This window comes from Urocampus carinirostris, chromosome 4 (genome assembly GCF_059441175.1).
Source record: "Urocampus carinirostris isolate Australia breed hairy pipefish chromosome 4, RoL_Ucar_1.0, whole genome shotgun sequence".
Classification (NCBI taxonomy): domain Eukaryota; kingdom Metazoa; phylum Chordata; class Actinopteri; order Syngnathiformes; family Syngnathidae; genus Urocampus; species Urocampus carinirostris.
Window position 1 is genome coordinate 33,104,988 of NC_142352.1, and position 21,516 is coordinate 33,126,503.

Genomic DNA, 21,516 nt, shown 5'->3' on the forward strand with positions numbered 1-21,516 from the left:
TAATAACGGGTCCCAAGAAAGTTAGTGATAAAGGGGAAGAAAAAGTGGAAAACAGGAAAATGATTGCGAAATATAAAAATACTGTATGTGTCTGACATTGAAGCTCTTCCTGAAGGACAGTAAATGGTTTAAAACATGTTTCTTTTCTAACTTTTTACTAGTATATTGATCTTTATTATCTACACAATTAAGTAATTATCGTTGTTTAGGTACAACATTTTAAAATATTTTGGGTACGAATTTCTTTTAGTATGTGGCTATTTTAAAGCAGTTTTAGGGGGCTTATCTGTGATATAGGCTTATATGCAAGTACCGTATATAAGTTGTTTCGGTTTTGCTGGTCATTTTGGTTTTTTTTGAAAAAGAAAAAAAGAGGAATATATTCTACCATCTCTGCTTCAAAATCCACAATCCTTTCATTTGATAAATTTAAGAAGTGGATTTTTTCTTCTTGAACCTCTTGTTATAATAATTTAAACTATCTTCACCCTTTTAAATACTTACCGTACATGATTATTTGTGCTATTATTTCTTTTCATGTTATCCTCAACAGATGTACAATGATGTGCCACTAGAGGGCAGTATAAGAAGCTTCAAATGCATCAGCGTTCAGCAGCAGAATTATCACTTAAACATCAAACCTGCACTTGTTTTCTTTGAAACAAATAGAAAAAAGGATTCACCCCTGCAAACCAAAACAGGCCATAAGCATGAATCTAAATGAGCGTTTCAATCGAGCACACTCGTTATGCCAGAAATGATTAGTAGTTAAGAAGGGATGTGGAAAGGGGCCGTAATACAATAGTACAGGTGTGCGGCACAAAAAAGGGATGGGTAGAGACGAGAGAGAATTGAATACGGAAGAATATTATGAATATGGATACAGAGAGGTACAAAGGCATACTAAGGGCACACTGAAACAAAAAAATGTCACAAGATTAAAGTTGAAATTTGATAATGAAGGTATCTATAGCTTATGAATGACCTATATTTCGTGTTGGCAATATCTGTGTATTGTTTGTTGAAGCTACATCCATCGCAACTTGGTCATCCTTTTTGTTTTATTTTTTATTGTATGTTATGATTTAATCATTTTATATTACATTTTTTTTTATTTTATTGTCTGTTATTGCAACATCCATTGCAGCCTGGTCATCCTTGAAGAGGGGTTACCTCATGTGGGGTCCCTTCTCAAGGTTTCTTCGTTTTCCTCATGTTGAGGTTTTTGAGTTTTTCCTTGCCCTCATGTATGTAGGTTTTTGATCAGGGGATGGTGTCATAATAGTCTGTGGTTTGTAAAAATCTATGGTCTGTGCAGCCCTTTGAGACTCCTTGTGATGAAGGGCTATACAAATAACCATGATTTGACTGTAGTTCTATCAGGGAATGTTGATTTTGAAAGGACAGTGTGTAACATATAGTTCCCCCTAGTGGTACAAAAATATTTCAGCAAAGAAAACAATGTCTTGAATACGAGGCAAAAATACAGGAACTATCATTTTTTATGAAATAAATCGTCAGTCAAGAAAATTTGAATTGCTGTTACATAAAGGAATCCCCACCAAGAAGTTGTTGCCTGGTTTGTTTGGTATCTTGTTCTCTTGGCACTGGTTTTCGTTACAGTGCCATCTACTGGTCAAATATTACACACTGGGGCTTTAGAGAGTACCATATTTTACTCTCACCGGAGCATAAGTCGCACCAACCAGAAAATGCATAATTGAAAAGAAAAAAGTACAAGTCGCAGTCGGTGTATAGGTCAGATTTTCGAGGGAAATTGACTTGATAAAATCCAACACTAAATCAAACCATTATCCATCCATTATCCGCACCGCTTATCCTCAGTAGGGTCGCGGGGGTGCTGGAGCCCATCCCAGCTATCTTCGGGCAGTGGGCAGGGGACACCCTGAACTGGTTGCTAGCCATTCGCGGAGCACACAGGGACAGACAATTTGCTCGCCCATTCACACCTAGGGACAATTTGGACCGGCCAATTCACCTGATGTGCATGTTTTTGGAATGTGGGAGGAAACCGGAGTGCCCGGAGGAAACCCACGCAAGCACGGGGAGAACATGCAAACTCCGCACAGGAAGGTTGGTAGCTGGATTTGAACCCATGACCTCAGAACTGTGCCGCACATGCGCTGACCACTGCGCCGCCATGCTGCCTAACACTAAATCCATACATTCCATTTTGAAAGTCAATCTAAAGTAGAATAGAGAACAGGCTGAGCAAGTTACGGTATACTAACGTTAAACTTCCTTAACAAGTAAACAAACAGTAGTGGTCTTCTTCTGTGGTGTAAAATGGCAGATGTCAACTTGCATTTGCAATGCAGTATCACCATCTACAGTTAAAGAGTGTAATTGACCCTCAATTATTATTTTCTTTGCAATGTTTTGCCAGGGCAAAGGCCTGCAACCCACTCTTACGGGTTCCATGACCCACCTTTTGGGTCCCGACCCACCAGTTAAGGAACGCTGTATTAGACTGTCGCTTCCTACATCCAGGCATGTGATACACTACCACAGCATGTGGTGGATTAATGCATTAATACCTTGTAGCTGACTGCCCCCCAACCCACAACCCGCTTCCACATATTACTGCATCATGAGGAGATTACGGTCAGGGACAGGCCGAGCCCAGGCGGGACGCTACCATCACGCTCAAAATTTCAGGGGTTTGCTCTACATCGAAAACGAGCTTATGTGATGGAATGTCGTTCTTTTTTTATAGCAAAATCATTCCCTTCAAAAACAAAAAAAACAAAATACTTCTCACTATCACTTGGAACAAGAGAGCACATCATTTCCAGTCAATTGTTCTGCTGTGCGATGAAGGCGGGTGAGAAGGGGACAGCAGGCGGGCGTGCGAGTTTAAGGGTGGGGGGTTGTGTTGCTACAGATGTTGCCCATTCAAATGTTTGAATTGCACAGAAATATTTGGAGCTTGCAAGAGACACCTGAGAGACGAAATGGGATGAGCGGCAAAGAAAAAAAGAAAACAGAGAAAAAGGGAAACAAGTAAACAGCTGCTAATCATGGCTTTGGTCTGTCTTGGGATTGGCTGTGTTCCCGTACCATCAAAAGGTAGGGTCAAAAATGTATATTTCCTAACATTATACAATCATTATATTTTATATATATATATTATTAGAATGGGCAGCACGGCGACGCAGTGGTTAGCGCGTGTGCGGCACAGTTCTAAGGTCTTGGGAACCTCCTGTGTGGGTTCAAATCCAGCTACCGGACTTACTGTGCAGAGTTTGTATGTTCTCCCCGTGCTTGCGTGGGTCTCCTCTGGGCACTCCGGTTTCCTCCCGAATTCCAAAGACATTGGCCGGTCCAAATTGTCCCTAGGTGTGAATGAGCGAGTGAGTTGTCTGTCCTTGTGTGCCCTGCGATTAGCTGGCAACCAGTTCAGGTCGTCCCCTGCCCACTGCCCGATGATTGCTGAGATGGGCTCCAGCACCCCCGTGACCCTACTGAGGATATGCAGTGCAGCTAATGAGATGAGATATTATTAGAATATAATTACATCTAGACCTTCAGCTCGCAAAGGGCCCCGTGCTGTGCAGACACACGACACGTAAAGCCTGTCTTTTGTAACAAAATTGACAGAAGACATTGCCGGCTTGCGATACCGTAGCAGAGCCATTGTCAATATAAAAGACAATTCCCTCAAAACCAGGACAAACAGGCTCAGAGACCACTTTTAACAGTAAGGGGCCGGTCACACAGATATTTGCGGCTGAATCACGGCCAGAAATTTCTGCCTGTGAGGCGGACGCTATTGGACGCATTGAGATCGCCATTCAGACGAGATACAGCAGTGCTTAACACGAGGTCGGAAATTCGCGCGCGGGTGGCAGCGCGAAAAAGTTTTGCGCTGCTTAATTTTTCAGAGCGCGGGTACACAGCCTTTCACGAACGTATCGAGGACCAGAAAATTTCTGGCCATGAAGCAGATGCTGTTGGGCGCTGTAGGACATTTTGAGACCGCCATTTAGACGAGATACAGCAGTGCTTTACTTGCGGTCGGAAATTCACACGAGGTTGGCCGCGCGAAAAACTTTTGAGCTGCTCAAAAGTTTGAGCACGTGTTAAACCGCGTGCCGCACACGTGGTCAACACGAGGTAATGACGCGGAAATGACGCGGAACGACGTGCTCTGGCCGCGGCCAGGGCGTGGTTACACATGGGTAGGACGGGAAATTTCAGCGGGTAATCGTGGGTGGAGCATGGTAATAGCATGTTCTGCGCCTGTATCGCGGTGATATTACGTGAAATTAGCGTGTTACGCGTGTGACGGTCAAACGCCTTTCTCCGCGTATAAACAGCGCGAATGCCGAGCACACGTCAGTTGTGCTCCAGACGTCAAGGGGGTGAACATGGATCCCCGTCAGCGCAGTGACTTCGTCTTAATCCATTTTTATTTCTTGACATTTCTTTTCAAGATAATAAAATAAAAATGATGCCATAGCTTGAAATCTTGAACTTCACGGGACTGTGTCTTGTGCGGTTATGATTTCTACAGCCCGGTGCCGAGATTTGCATCCCCTCGCTACTACAACCACTTTTACCTCGTTTTATCTCACTTTTAGGGAATGTAATAGCGAACATATAACCAAAACCACTTCGTCTTGCATTTGTTGGAAATGTAATACAACTTAAACCATTCCGTCTTTGTTTTTGTTGTGAACGTAATCGAACGGTAAATCCTCCCCCCTCGCGTGAACGCGCATTCTGCTGCGCTTCCAACGAAAGCGATCGTATTCTATATAAAACGCTTATTAAAACTATAAAGCGAGCTAATTATAACAATTGGGAGATCCTAGTCTATATAACGCGTTTATTTAAACAATAAAGTGCGATCGTATTTTACAAAATGCGTTTGTTAACGCGGATGAAAAAGTCAAAAGCGATCGCAGCAGAATGCGCGTTCACGCGAGGGGGTGGGGAGGTGTTGCGTAGGAGTCGGATTTGGGCACAACACCGGCTCGGGAGCTTTTATACCCGTGGTCCACACGAGAAAATGACGCAGAAATGACGCGATGAGGAAGCGGAACAGTCGCCGGCGTCTGTTTTGCGGGCATACCACCGATGAACAGCAGGTTGGCCAATTTTGCGCATTTTCCATCCCGGGCAACCACGGGCAAAAAAAAAACGCAAAATTTTAGCCGTGATTCAGCCGCAAACGGCTGTGTGACCGGCCCCTAAGACATGGTGGTGAGAGAGGGTGACTTCAAAAATGATCCGCCTTAGGCTACCGACCAATCACAGTTTACCTGCTTTGAGAATCGGAGCCTTAATTAGTAATTAGCTGAAGCTAAGGCAATTGACAACAGCAATACTAAAAATTGACCATCTCCTTGCGAGGATCAAAATAAATTTATATTGGTTCTTGACTTAAATTTTATCAACACAAATTGCCATATTGGCAGCACGGCGGCGCAGTGGTTAGCGCATGTGCGGCACAGTTCATGTCTTGGCAACCTCCTGCGTCGGTTCAAATCCAGCTCCAGACTTCCTGTGCGGAGTTTGTATGTTCTCCCCATGCTTGCGTGGGTTTCCTCCCACATTCCAAAAAACATGCATTTCAGGTGAATTGGCCGGTCCAAATTGTCCCTAGGTGAGAATGAGCGAGTGAGTTGTCTGTCCCTGTGTGCCCTGCGATTGGCTGGCAAACAGTTCAGGGTGTCCCCTGCCCACTGCCCGATGATTGCTGGGATGGACTCCAGCACCCCCGCGACCCTACTGAGGATAAGCGGTGTGGCAGATGAGATGAGATGAGATGAGATGAGATGAGATGAGATGAAATTGCCATGTTTAGGAGTGGCCTTTCAACATGAGAGAATTATTGCGAGGAAATCATTTGGATTGACTTCCCTTTTTGGACAGATGCAGATAAGCATTGGCTGGTGTCACCGCCATGTGACGTTCATGGCTGTGGCTAAAGTCCTGTTCCAAATGTATGTCCTTTAAAGGTATTCCAAGATTTTTTTTCGAATAGGCACAGAACATAAAGTGTCCCTCCCTATAGTTATGATACAAAATTTTCCACGTGCTGGGGGACTTGAGAAATGTAGCATCAAAAATTGACCAATTGGGCTTGTTTCCTCAAGAGCTGTGACATCTTTGGAGGAAAACAACCCTTTTGAAATGGCTAATCTCATTAAAACAACATGTGAGACGGCTTCATAACAGCGGGCCATTGTGGTGAATAGTGACTGCATACAGCTCATTTCTGATGGGAGAAATAGGAATTTTGCTTACCCTGTCGCTGGGGGACCTGTGGCTGTTTTTACAGAGTTGCAAGGTTTATCCGCCAAATACGAAGTGGTGTAAGTTTACCTGCTACCATTACAGCATGTGTTCCTGTATTGCCTCCTTTTAGGTAGGCAATAGTTCCATTCTGTCTGTGTTTTTCACCACGTGTTGCATTCGGTATAATTATGTCCAGCTAGCTGCACAGGGGTTGCTAACCCGGTCCTGGAGAGCCGCACGTCCTGCATGTTTTGGAGGTTTCTCTGCTCCAACACAGGCGATGCCAATTTTCAGCTTGTTATCAGGCTTTGTGAGAGCTTTATAACAATGCAGGTGATTGGAATCACATGGATTGGAGCAGAGAAACCTCCAAAACATGCAGGACATGCGGTTTTCCAGGAGCAGGTTAGCCACCCCTGAGCTAGCATTTGGCCTACCAAGGGTTTTCCTGTTTTGTCTGCATCCGGGTGGCGCCCGTTGGCTGCCCACAGTGTGTTTTTTGGCTGGCTAGCCTTGTGTTAGAGCTGGTTTTGCAGTGTTCCTTGGTTAGCCTGGTCAACTTCACCTTTATTGCCATAGCAGTTGCCGCCTTTTGATCCGTCCCAGTTTGACTCCCTTGGCTGCTCCCTGTGAGTTTTTTTTGGGGGGGAACCAAGCGCCTTTTTGGCTGCTCGCCCTTTTTTGTACCATTACTGCATCCACCCGCAACACATAGCCTGGGCATCAAACACTTGTAAACTCTTCAACTAATAAATAAACATAATAAAACAATATGGCAAAGCAAGGCGTCCTGTCTTGAAAATGCATTATCACGGAAAATAATTTGAATATACGGATGAAATGTATATGTATTTCATGCAAAAATACGTGTACTATTTCCTCCAATTTGCTGGTTTAAGAATTTGGGAATACATTTGAATGACATGTAAGATAAACCACGAATCCAAGTTAACATTACACAATCATTGTAATCTTTGCTGTACTCAATATTACTAGAAGTTGTCAATACATGAGGGGTATCTCTGTCTGTGAGTTACTAAAAACAAAACGCATACCAAGCCCTGCCGTCATTTTCTGTAGTACAGTTCTCTTACTGTCGCGAGTTGATATTTCTGCTTTACATGGTTGATTTGTGTCATACACTGTTTTGATTGCAAATGTATGCTGTTTGTAAAAATGGGCGGAAACATGGAAAAAATACCACCACTGCCCCCCAAAATATCCAGTATGTAGCTGCTTGAAAGTTTCTCACAGATTTGTGTTGTTGTTCTCCCCCCACCCCGTACCATTTATAGCTGTGTCAAATTTGGACATCGAGAGTAAGCTGTCAGCTCACTATCAAGCCCCATGGCACCAACAACACAACGTGTTCCATCCAAGCACCCGACCGCCATGTCTGGAGGAACTGCACAAAAACGCTCAGCTCAGCCTAAGAGCCCTGCACAGAGGTGACAGCTATTGCTAAATAGAGTTCTTTGACTGTTTTTTCACACAAGCATGCTCCACCTTTTAGATGAAAAACAGAACGAGAGGGCCACCGGTCGGGAGAAGAACAGGGTGACTATTTCCATCTCTACGGTGCCCCCTTTGCCCACCTTTCCCTCGCCGCATTCCATCAGGCGACAACAGAGAAGCAGGCTGGCGCGAGCGGTAAGCAGAATGTGGTCGGGTCAGGACAATGACAGACACATGGGCAGGTTATTGCTCAGTCTAGCCTCAATCATTGGCTGAATTGCGGTTTATTTCTTGTTGAAATCAATTTTTAAGCAACCCGTTTTCGATAAGTAGTCATGGTACCTTAAGGATCACCGATGGATAGTAAATACTTCAATGTGGCATTTTTTCGATAAGATTGCATGTAATTCTGTTTATTCGTATCATGTAAGATGGCCATTTAGGAGCATCTAGTCCTGGTAAGAGCTGCCTTTGCAAATACCTGTCAAATAAGGTTCAGTATAGCAGGTATTGACAGTTTGGGTATTGTATTCCAATACTCAATGATAAAAATTACAATCAAAAAGCTGATGAAGAAAATACATACTGGTACACTAGATGGGTCTCAAAGTACAGAGTATTGGGCACATTTTGACACTGAATATTTCAGAAACTATCAAAGATATAAAAACACATCAGGTAAATTCAGAAATCTTGTAATCTCTATTTTTACATGAAATACAGTTCAAAGATGTTCAATGTGGGGTCACCATTGGTCACACAACACACATAAAGCCGATTGTCAATTTCTTGCCAAACTCATTCCAGCATATAACACCAAACTTTAACAGAATGACCCAACAAAGTATGGTGTCCAAACAGTCGTATATAAAAGGCTAGGAGGATTAGGCACAGGTGTGTGGAGATTGCACACACCTGTGGCTAGTTCTAAAGCCGCTTAGGGCCCTCTAGTGGAAGGAGGCTTACTGGACCCTAACATTGTCAATGGTTGCAACAGCTTTTGTTCCACATATCTTGCAATAGGGGGCATTTAGACCAATCCTTTCACAAATCTCCACAAAAACAAATCATAGGTTGTGAGATTTGGAAATCTGGGGATCATGATCATTCTTTCTAGACCGTCCAATCCATCTGTGTTCGCAGTGTTGTGTTCAGAAACGGTTTCATCCCTGAGGCTCCAGTGGGGTGGTGCCCCATCCTGTTGTAAAATGAAATCACCAGACTCGTTCTCACCTAATTTATTCATGAACCATGTATGTCTCACCATTAACAGTTGCTCTTTCAAAGACGAAGGGTCCTTAGACAGCTTTCTCCGGGTAATCCCTCTGATGCTCAAGAAGTTTTACGCTTGTTAACCCTCGTGGCTTGCGGATACATAATATGTACATTTTTATGATTTTTGGATCAAGTGATTGCAATGAAAAGTAAACTCCAATTTTCCCTAGGTTGTGAAAACATGTAGCCATCTAAAATTGAATTGTGCTGTGATTTATGTGATTGCAATTAGGAGCCAACCACATATTATATACAAAACATGCTATATATATTATTTGGATGTATAGACATCCGTTAGAATTCGTAATCTTTGATTTATTATAAACCTGGTGTATTTCAAAGCATTTCCCTGCATTTTGGTATTTTATTATTCAGTGCCGGGGAGTCAATTGTATGCGAAGTAAACATTTCTGTTGCGTGTTCACAAAACACATAGTGGCGCCAAAGCCCAGGTAATAGCAGTTTGTAGGCAAAACTAACATTTACGGTTTTGGGGGAAACTGCTATTGTCAAGAAAATTCGCTCGAGAAAAATTGGCACCACTTTTTGACTAATTAGACCTTATAAAATATTCACCTAGACATTGTATCTATATGCATGTACAGTTCAGTTAGTTTTGTAGGCACTTTTAAAAATTGTACACTCTTAAGGGGCGAGGGGAAAAAACAAAATAATTACAAATTTTATAGGTTCGGTTTGTTAAAAGGAGGAGTAAATAAATGAAAAAGTATATGTGTATAGATAGGTCTGATTCCAATAATCATTTGAGTGAATGGAGGTAAAAAGAGGTCAAAAGAATATTCATAAAAAGCTGAGATATCACACTTTTAAGTTCACGGCCAAATAACTTACGCTGACATGCATTGTGTCACAAAAGAGAATGCATGTCAAAAGGGTTAACTTTGCCATTTACGTGGAAATTCTCCTCATTGCTAAAACAAGCCGGTCATCAAATCTACCATCTTCCATTTTCTGCATTGAAATACAAAAGCCAAGACGAGTTGGATTATCAGCAGGGTTGGGTAGGGTTACTTTAACTTGATTACTTTCAATTACTTTTGGATAACTCCAGTACCAAATATGCTAATAAAAGACAAAAGAAACTAAATATGAATACAATTATGACCCACAACACGTGGTAAGCTTTCTCTCCTGGCTTTGATCTCTTTGATCCCCGGCAAAACTAACATAAAATGCGACAGAAACAAAATGAAAATAAATCCAAACAGCTTGCCAACATCATTTTTGCTGTTCCATGTATTCCGTTACTCCCCAAGCCTGCACAAAATTTAGTAATATTATTCATATTTAGTTTCTTTTGTCTTTTATGGGCATATTTGGTATTGGAGTAATCCAAAAGTAATTGAAAGTAATAAAGTTAAAGTAACCCTACCCAACCCTGATTACCAGTGTCCTCCAATTCTTGGAAGAAAAGTTGCTTGTAAGGCGTCAAGTAAAGTCGTCTTAAGACACGTCAAACAGTTGTTGCAGGACACTGAAGTTCCCTACTAGCTCTGCTGATCGATATACTGGGGCTCCGCTGGAAAGCAGTACAAACTCGTTCAATCACATCTCTTGAAGTCAAGGAACGTCCTGTTCATTCAGCTAAGCATAAGCACCGATCGGTTATGAATTTACTATGGACTATGGACTTCCCCTCTGCTGGCTTTTTTCTAAATAGTATGCGAAATACATGTTGAACAACTGTCCATGTTTCAGTTTTTGCAAAATCAAGCTCACGAAGCACCTTTTCTGGTTGAGCAAACACTATTCTTGGGTCTTTAAAGAAATAAAAAAATTAATGGTTTTACAAAAACTTAATGTTATTAGCTTTAAAAACGGCACAACTTTTATCTTACCATTCATAGTTAAGGAGATTTGTTGACTTCAAATGTGCCCAAGATGTTTAGAACACCCTGTACTTCAGCCTTGAAGACAGAACTTATACATTCAGACCATTAGCAGGAAGTTAAATGTAAACACCAAAAAATAATATAATGATGGATGACAAAAGTAAAAATAAAGTTTTACGGTATGTTATGCCCTACTGTTTGAGTCCCATCAAACTGAACCAAGGTCATATGTTGGTCTTCCCATGCAGCAAGAAAGAGAAGAGAAAGAGCGAGAGTTGGACTATCAACCCACAAAGGTAAATGAAATATTCACAGTCGGTTTACAACATCCTATCATGTAGTATAAAGTGGCATTCAATTTCATATTCAGTTCTTCTCACGGTCTACTTGGCTCTCAAAAACAGTGTGCTGGACCTTTAATAAATTAATGAGACTTTCTTTATTTCGAACATAACAAAAAAAGGAAAAGAAACAAAAATAATGTAACTTAACATATCCGATGAGAAATAGGAAGTAACATATGCTTATTTAATCCTACCCCTTTGTCTCACAGCTAGATCTTCTGTGTATTTACATATAACAAACACTTCATGAATATACATATTTAGATAAGTTCATATTACAAGACAATAGGGAAATAATTATAATAACCTCTCGTCTCGTCTCGTTAGCTGCACCGCTTATTCTCAGTAGGGTCACGGGGGTGCTGGAGCCCATCCCAGCAATCATCGGACAGTGGGGAGGGGACACCCTGAACCGGTTGCCAGCCAATTGTAGGGCACACAGGGACAGACAACTCGCTCGCTCATTCACACCTAGGGACAATTTGGACCGGCCAATCCACCTGAAATGCATGTCTTTGGAATGTGGGAGGAAACCGGAGTGCCCGGAGGAAACCCACGCAAGAGGTTCCCAAGACCTTAGAACTGTGCCGCACACGTGCTAACCACTGCGCCGCCGTGCTGTCCTAATGATAATAACAATAAATAAAAATAATAAACCATGTTTCGAGCAATACAAAAAGTAGAACAATAAATTGTGGGTAGAATACATCCTCAAATAACTCCACAACAAGCTTAACACTTAACTCTACCACCTATAAACATTTAATAGGCTTGCTGCAAATATTGTAAATTCATCCGTACAATTCTCATTCTAAATTTTAGAAAGATATTTTTGTAAAATGGGGGGAAAATAAAAATAGATACCACTGCTTTGAATACTAAAGCCGGTTGCCCACATTATATTTTACCTGATTACCAGTTCTGCCCCGCTTTATATATTCATTTTACTGGTAAATCTAAATAATAACGTTCCATCATCCTTCCACTTCTTTGTGTCTGACAAATGTTTGAGTATCTAAAACCCCTCTCTCCTATTTCTGTTTCGTTAAGGAGAGGACGGTGAAGGAAACAGAAATCCAAACTGTTCAGAGAAAAGTAAGGCTGAACATTCGTCAGAAATTTGCCCAACAATAAATAATTTCAAACCACATCATCAAATGACATCACACGTTTGTGAGCTATATTAACTGCTATTATTGTGTTTTTCACTTCTGTAGGAGAGACCAGGGCAAGAAGCTGACGTTCAGACAATAAAAAGAAAGGTATGGATTATTCAAAGTTGATGTACTTCAAATAATAAATGAGGGAAAGTCATTCTTCAAAGCACTGGTTCTCGAACTGGTTTGACTCCAGGACCTACTATTCCACCCCAAATCAAGGAAACATTTCCACTTACTAATTTTTTTTTTTCAATGCAAGGATGTTTCAGTAGGGCACGGGGATTTTCCTTGGCAAAATAATGATTCACCTTTATTTTTTTTAAAGAGATATGACCAGCAATACCGAAACAACTTCAAGGACTGTATATACTTACATTTAAGTGACTCGCATAAACTCCTTTAAAATGGCCTTATACTGGAAGAAATGCAGATTTTAATAAAGTGTGTGCCTAGACATCACTGATTAAATAATTATTTAGTTACCAAGAATGATATACTGATAAAAAGCTAAAAATATAACATTTTTAGACCATTTACTGTACCATCTAGCATCGCTTAAATAGATAGATAGATAGATAGATAGATAGATAGATAGATAGATAGATAGATAGATAGATAGATAGATAGATAGATAGATAGATAGATAGATAGATAGATAGATAGATAGATAGATAGATAGATAGATAGATAGATAGATAGATAGATAGATAGATAGATAGATAGATAGATAGATAGATAGATAGATAGATAGATAGATAGATAGATACTTTATTCATCCCCGAAGGGAAATTCACATTTCCAGCTGCATCCCTGAGCTGAGAACAGTACAATAATAAAGCCAAAAGAATACAATATACAAATACCCAGTGTGACGTGCAAATGCCCACTGTAGCGTGTTATATAAATAAATAAATGGCAGACACTCGTACACCATTTTCGTATTTTGCAATAATTTCCTTTTTCGACTCGATCGCTGTTGTCACTGTGTTTCACTTTTCCTTTCCCTACTCACTAACTTTTTTGGGGCCCAAGTTTATGTGCAGGAAAAGGAAACAAAACCCACAAATTCAAAATAAAATTAGATGTGGTCCCTCTCAAATGTGACGATTGACTGATCACGTAGAAGAGATTGAGCTGGGCATTATAACCAACTGCTGTTAGGGAGTGTAATTGGCCCTATGTTTTTTTCTTCTTCTTAACATTATTTTGCCAAGGAAAATTCCCGGACTACTGAAAACGGGTCAAAGGCCAAATTTTGGGTCCCAACCCACCAGTTAAAAAACAGTGCTTTTGGTTATATAATAATCTCTGTAATAATTGGCACTAACGTTATACAAGAAAGTGGGACACATAGACACACAGACTTTGTTGACCTGTTTTATTTTAGAATGCAATTCATAAATACATCCTTTTATTTTTGCCATGCTACATGATTTGTCTTTTCCTTTGTTGCATTATTTGTTTATAGTTTCAGTGCTTTTACTCACTTCATCCTATTGAGGGATGCATCTTCATTCCATGGAATCGAAAGGTATTGTACTTTTGTTTTTTGTTTCATTTCCCTTATTCACATATTCATATTTGTTATGTTATTCGTTTTCAGTCACATTCATTATTAGTAGAATCATTCCACAGCTGGAAAAACTGCAAAAATTCCATGTACAGTACAGTACAGTATGTTGACACAAATGTGAACCACTTTATACTTTTGTAAATCCCAAAATGGTCTTTGGCAGTTTGCATTACTTCTCTGGTTGGTTTTAATGCAACTGTACATTTCAATTTTGCTTAATGCGGTTGACTTTTAATTCAAGGCTACCTCAACGCTCGACGAAGATGATGATGAAGTGTTAACAGGTCACCAAACAAAGACCTCGGCACCTGTTCCACAATCCGCCCAGGACAAGGAGACAAAATGGTCGAAGGAGAAGGTGTCCCACTGCGATCAGAAGACAGCTTCGGATGACTCTCTTGCCGTCTCCTCCTGTATCATTCCCATTAACGTCACAGGTAAAATAGAAAACACTCCCTTTTGACTTGTCTGGGTAAAAGTAATAAAAGCAATTCTTTCACCATAAATTTGGTGATTTATCCAATATTGACACACAGTACAGAGACACATTGCTACTTTATGCTTCAGTTATTGCTGTTTCACTGCCTTGCGACTTTTGATCGGCTAAACAGAGGAAGACGCTTTCTATCGCCAACAAATAACCTCTCCACCAGCTAAACCTGCTCAGGAGCCACATGCGGGTATTTGGCGCTCCCTCGTGGCTCCCTGGCGCTTTTTCAAAAATGATTGATAATGGAAAAATATATGGTCTCTGTAGGACAGAAACATGAGGTAAATGCAGTTTTCCATAATGCCCAGATGATGGCAGCAAAGTGTGGTGGATCGGGTCCTTAAATCATGAAGTTGTGCAATAAAACAGCAGAATTTTTTTGAAACTGTTACTACAATACATATGTGTAAAAAAAAACAAAATTCACAAAGTACAATACTTTTATCTGTTAAAAAAAATTCTTGAGCTTACAAATTGGGTTTGTTCTTGAGTAATAAAAAAATAATTGAAAAAATATCAAATCAAATGTATTTGTAAAGCACTTTTAAGGCAATAAATTGTCAAAGTGCTCTGTAAAAACATTCAGTGTACGATAAGACAATAAAATCCCCTCCTTTATCGGCACCCAACAACCTGGAACATCTTATACACAGACGCACGGAATGGTTAAAGTATGATAAAAACAAAATAAATGGTAATAGAAAAAAAATGAGATTTATGGCAAGGCACACACTAACCATGTGAGGAAAGGGAACTGAGGAGGGCTTATCCACTCCGACAGGGAGGGGAGCAGTTGGATGAATAAATACAGTTTTTTTACTTCACGGACTTTCACATTTGGACCGAGCTAATACTGTACTAGAAAATTAAACAAGTCAACATTGTTCTTTATTTCATTTTTTTTCCCAGGAGTTGGTTTTGATAGAGAAGCTAGTGCACGTTGCTCCCTTGTCCATTCCCAGTCAGTGCTTCAGAGAAGAAGGAAGTTGAGGAGAAGAAAGACCATCACTGGTATACCCAAACGAGTACAACAGGACATGGGTATGTTGGTTTAAATTAGTACTGTTTTTCTGCCTTTTTTGATAGATGTATGGATGGCTCAGATCTGTTGAAGGATCATACTTTTATGCATATCCATTGCTTCCTGGGAGAAAGATTACTGTGGATCCACTACATTCAAAAATGGAATTAAAAGACAACATTACACAAAATAAATTTGTATTCACTTTTCAATGAGTTGAGGACCCACTGCTTTGTCTGTGTAATCTTTAATTGTGGAGTGAGGAGTTGTTTCTTTTGGACAATATTGACACTGCAATCACCAAATGCATTCATCTGCAAACATGACAAGTGATTATGTTCATTTTAATTTAATGGTTTGATAAATATGTCTATCTAAACTCTTTCTAAAGCTCTAAGCTAATGTAGCACACACTGCGTTAGACGGGGGCTTGCGTAGACGAAAATCTTTCCGAAAAAAGGATGGAGGTAAAAACGTGTCAACAAATAATATTGTTCACCTAAGTTTACCTTCATGAAGTGAGGACCCCAATGTAATAAAAATCACCCCCAAAAATCTTAAAAGTCTGTTTTAGGTCACTTATTTCCTGTAACTTAACGACTACAGTCCATAAACAAAAGGCGCTAAAAGATCTGAGCTATCTCCTGGTTCATATTTTCTTTTTTTCCCCATGTGCATGCGGTCTTATAAAACAATGTACAATTGTTTTGCACATCGTAAGACGTTTGGGCATCAAAATGAGCATAACATAAAGGCTTTCATATTATGTTATCCAAAGTTTTAGTTTGCGATAAACCAGAAAACGGTCTGCTAAAGCATGTTATTGCAGTCTTGTGGTTTGATCATCTCTCCCTCATATTCCATGATGAACGTGACTTTAACTTGACACTACTGAGACTCAGCATACTATGTCATTTTACATTTAGACTCAGATGAATCACCAGTAGCAAGAGAGCGGACAATAATTGTCCATGCCAATCCGCACCAACTCTCGCTGTGTCACGAAGACTTCTCAATTAGTGGTCGCCTTCACCACACTCGAGACTCTGGCTGCCAAACAGACGATTTCCTCATAGCATGTAAGTTGCTTTGAATGTTTCCTCATGTCATTCCTTACCATTTGCCCACCAGGTCTTCAAAAGCGCTTAAGGCTAATACCAATACGCTAGTATGCCTAATTTAAGTTCATACAAGTTTTTTGTTTTACTACTGCTTTGACTAAACTACTATTAACCGCTTAATGGTCTCTTCAGTCACCAATATCAAACAACCACCCACATTTTAAAGCACAGTGAACGCAACCTATTCACAGGCGTGGTAAACCAGCCAAGCTGTGAAACGTGAAATGACACCATCCACAATTACTGTACACATTTACATAAGATTGGAATTTTGGAAGCATGGAAAGACTCCTGAAATAGTGTTGAATGTGGGGATATTTAATACCGCTTTTTTTCAGACCGATACAAGATTCTTGATTCAATGATACAAGACACCAATACCACAAGTGCTTTAAATTCCATGACCCAAAAAAACTTTCGATAAATACTAATGATGAAAAGATTATATTAGACTAGTTTCTAAATCTTAGTCCATTATTTTAAGATGGTCGTTTTATACCAGGTATCAATACTCAGTCATCCCTAAATAATTGTATGCAAAAATTAAATATTTAACACAAACTGCCTTTAAATAAATCACAAGAGTAGTATTACATGGAAAAATAAGCGGGCAGCACGGCGGCTCTGTGGTTAGCGCACACGGTGTGCTGGTCCAGGGTTCGATTCTAGCTACCGCAGCCTCCACGTGCAGAGTTTGCATAGTCCCCCCGTGCCTGCGGTCAATTCCTCTGGGCACTCCTGTCTGCTACCACATGCATGTCAGGTTACTAGGCCGGTCCGAATCGTCCCTAGGCGTGAATGTGTCAGGACCAGAACGGAGAAAGGACCCACTTGCGTTGCGTTTCTCACAAGTTTTATTGGAAGAAAGAGAAAGGGCTGCGCCCACGATCCGGTGTTCGCTGGACGTGGGAAGCAAGTCGCTCTGACACTCGGATTGTGCTCCGAAGGTGAAAGTGGATCTTTTGTGGTGAGCGATGACGGTGTGAGGAACAGAAAAAGCGTGTTGGTAGCTGGAACAGGAGAGCAAAAACGTGGTCAGGATCGGAAGCGAGTCGTAAGCAAGAATAGGAGAGAAGACGTATTCAGGGACAAAAAGAGGTCAAAAGCCAGGACGGAAGAGCAGACGTGGTCAGGATCAAAAACGTGTCGAAGCCGGGGACAGACGGGAGCAAAAAAAACGGACAGGTGGGAGTCAGGGTCGAAAAAGGCTTGCCTAATGTTCACTGAGGTACGAAGATGGGCTGACAAAAGGGGACAGACAGGACTGAGTTCAAATACTGATCGGGAGCCTATCAGAACCCGTGGCAGTTGGTGCCAAAGGAGCGGGCACAGCTGAGTCACATCAATAATCATGACAGAATGAGCAAGTGAGTTGTCTATGTCTGTGTGCCATGCAACTGTCTGGCACCAAGATCTGCCGAAGATGGAAATGGGTTGGGCTCCAGCACTCCAGTGACCCTAGTGAAGATAAGCATTGCAGAAAACTGATGTAGCTGCATCACGAGGGAATTAAATCAGATGATCTATTCAACTCTGTGAAACACAAACAAAACTTAAATAGAAACAACTGCTTGGACCTAACCACAACATCGAAATTTTACAAAATACTGCAAAAATTGTTTTTGTATATTTCGACCCAAACACAGAGAAAAATTATGTCAAATATTGTCAAGTACGTGAACCTCCAACCGTGACTGCTCAGGGGTTCACTGTTGATTCAGAACCATGAAATTCCAATCAAGTAATCTAAATATTGTTTCCCTGTGTTTCCACTGTATCATCTGCAGGTACAGCAGCCCCATCCAGGAGACGCATTAGAGCTCAACGAGGCAATCAAGGAATCCCAGCATCTCTTTCCCATTCAACAGGCAACATTTCTTCCCTTGGTGATCAATCCGACTCTACATACACAAGTACCACATCCCACACCGGTCGTTTGCGATCTCGCAGCCTACCGCGAGAAGGTGGGCGCCTGATGGATAGTGATGAAGACGATGATGACAATTATGATGACGACGATGACGAAGACGAGGAACTGTCGCCATATGAACCCGAGGATTATATCCCGACTGGCCCGAGTCCAAGGCTGAAGATGATGATGATGAAAGATGAAGAGGAGAGCACAGATGACCAAGCAGCTCCTGAGCCACTGCAACTAGGAAGCCTAAAACGAATGCAACGATCTGGGGAAAGAGATCGAGGAGGCGGGAGCCCAGAGCATTGCTGGATGGAGAGAGGTCGTTCTCGTTTACCCCGAAAAGCTGACATGGGCAGCTGTGAGATCTCATCAAGTTCTGATACTTTTAGTAGTCCAATTCACTCTGTGTCCACGACAGGGGTGCTGAGTAGCCATGTAGACCAGAAGGAAGACCATCAGTCATCTAGTGGTAATTGGAGTGGTTCTAGCTCTACATGCCCTTCTCAAACTTCGGAGACCATTCCCCCACCTTCTTCTCCGCCACTAACAGGCTCATCCCACTGTGACTCTGAGCTTTCACTCAACACTGTACCCAATGCCATTGATGAGGGATTTTCCCTGGATCCAGTTTACCATTCTGAAATGAGACCCCAAGGACCCGGGCACAGGTCAAGCTCATTTACATCCTCAGCAACAGACCAGCTTGATGATGCAGGAGTCAGTACAGCCAGTGAGGGGGAATGGGCGTATCCTGCAGATCAGGACCCACTTGACCAAGACCATTACCCAGAGGACGCCCAAAACCAATGTCGAATCCAGGACCGAAGCTCTAAGCAAACTCTAGAAGACCAAATATGTTATAGTGAAAATATAAACAACACTGACAAAGACACGGGCTCTCATTGCTCATCCGATGCAGAGGGTTTGTACAAATCTGAGCAGTTTGGCAAGAGCGATCAGACTTGTGGACATTACATGTATAACTATGCAGACCAAGGGAATGAAAAAAACATTGTACCAGCACAACCGAGTCCCCAACGAGTCTACTCGTCATCCGAATACAAAACAGGTTCTATGACGCTGACGAGGCCCTGTCGTCCATTGAGGAAACCAAAAGTAAAACCTCCTCCACCTGTGCGTACATCCTCTCTGAAAGAAGCTAGTAGTTGTGTTGATGTAGGAACAGACACACAAGCGGATCAAGACCAAACAATGATGGTTAGTGAGGAGGTTCTTACATTGTCTTCCACAGATATTAGGTTGGAACTGGAACTTGGAAGCATTCCAGAACCATTACAGACATCTTGTCTCAGGGCAGAGCCTATGGGAACCTGGGTAATGGGTCTTGGAGAAAGTGTAGATATTGTGGAGCCCATGTCTTTCAGCTCAGCAGATACACACTCATTTAAGGATGAAGGAGCAGTGCAATCTGATTATGCAGATCTTTGGCTTCACAATTCAGAGCTCAAGTCCAACAATTCTGAATACAAATCTTTGTCCAACTCAAGTACAGCCACAGGTACAACAGTTATGGATTGTATCAAGTCACCAGATAGCTCATCCTCTTCCACTGATACACAATCCCAGTCAATTTCCCAGTCGTCTGAGACAAGAGCTGCTAGTCCACCACATCCACCTGATGACGTCAAACTTGGGTCACCAGAGAAGTTGGCAGGTCTGGCTTCACCATCCAGTGGCTATTCAAGCCAATCAGAAACGCCGACCTCTACTTTACCCTCAACTTCAGCAGCATTTTTCCCAGGCCCGCTTTCCCCCTCTACTGGCAAAAGAAAGCCCAAAGTGCCCGAGAGAAAGTCTTCTCTTTCGTCCTTGCAACATCCTCCACCCGATGGAACTCCTACGTCCTCTGCTTACAAGAGAGACCCAGACTTTCCACCGCCACCTTCTCAACTTGATCTTAATATTCTTCACGGTGGCTATGTCAGACATACACGCTCACACAGAACACAACACTTCCACACAATTCACCATAACAAACACAGAGCAAATATTACCCATGGAACAAAGACCTTGGGCCCCGAGTCAGTGAATAGCAACCCGCCACCATGTGCACACACTACTGCTTTGATTCCCAGCTCTAACATGCTGGCAATAACTCCATCAATTTTACGCTCAGTACAGCTTCACTCTGTCAGCAAATCTAGTAATACTATGTCCAGCTCAGACATGCGAAGTGCAAGTGGTTTAGTTGCTGTAAAAAAATCTAAGTTTCCTTCCAGCGGTGCAACACTAGCCCCACCCCCTATTACCACCCGACCTCTCCCTCCTCGTAGACCGCCTCCCAGACCTCCAACTCAGGACCACACCTGCTCCCCCAATCACTCTCAACCACCTCCCCTTGGACGTCACCCTGATGGTCCTCCTTCATACGAAAGCCTACTACTTAGACAAGATCGATACGGGCCCGGAACATTCTGGTCAATGACAGCATTCAGGACACGTATTGACCCATTTTCAGAACTTTCGGATGACAGTTCCCCTTTGCATCGGCCCGTGCCACGGGCCCCTCATCCTTCACCAGTGGATCTACATACACATATCCGCTCACACACAGAGTTTAGAGGGCTGACACATTCGACTCATGCACACCCAGAGTTACGGATCTTGGGAGAGCGCTCTTTTTCCCAAGATGATGATGATGAAGAGGAGGAGGAGGAGGAAGAGGAAGAAGAAGAAGTAAAAGAATCACAGAGGGCCACATGTTATATGGTGGGAATGCGAACAGATCAACCTCCCCCTCCAGCCTACGAGTTTGCTGGAGGATCCCACCTGGACTCAGGGCCCTGGACTAGTCCAGTCAAAGTGCCTGGTACCACAGTGGAATTATCGCATCCTTACCTAATCAGCGATACAAGGAGAATAAGACAAGTGGTGCAGGAAGAAGAAGAAGACACATCAGGTGCTACCAGAAGTGCCCATCACCTGCTGCCACATGAAAATAAAGACGACTCCACCACTCCTGACACGGAGGACTATTTTAGTAAAGGTACGCTTGTGTTCATTTTAACATAGATATTC

General features: G+C 41.9%; 1 protein-coding gene across 3 annotated transcripts in view; it reads left to right on the forward strand.

Annotated features, from left to right (window-relative positions):
- nhsb (Nance-Horan syndrome b (congenital cataracts and dental anomalies)) overlaps window positions 1-21,516 on the forward strand; it is an 84,716-nt gene that overhangs the window by 57,568 nt on the left and 5,632 nt on the right. Inside the window, exons 1-11 of one of the 3 annotated variants that reach the window (XM_088334244.1) lie at window positions 2,588-3,090; window positions 7,563-7,715; window positions 7,781-7,917; window positions 11,099-11,146; window positions 12,245-12,289; window positions 12,412-12,456; window positions 13,823-13,885; window positions 14,169-14,364; window positions 15,327-15,458; window positions 16,365-16,517; window positions 18,347-21,484. In XM_088334244.1, the coding sequence (XP_088190370.1) occupies window positions 3,042-3,090; window positions 7,563-7,715; window positions 7,781-7,917; window positions 11,099-11,146; window positions 12,245-12,289; window positions 12,412-12,456; window positions 13,823-13,885; window positions 14,169-14,364; window positions 15,327-15,458; window positions 16,365-16,517; window positions 18,347-21,484 (4,159 nt within the window). In that variant the 5' untranslated portion in view covers window positions 2,588-3,041. Of the gene's footprint in view, window positions 1-2,587; window positions 3,091-7,562; window positions 7,716-7,780; window positions 7,918-11,098; window positions 11,147-12,244; window positions 12,290-12,411; window positions 12,457-13,822; window positions 13,886-14,168; window positions 14,365-15,326; window positions 15,459-16,364; window positions 16,518-18,346; window positions 21,485-21,516 lie in introns of those variants that run through there. The other 2 variants (XM_088334242.1, XM_088334243.1) reach the window with 2 other exon arrangements.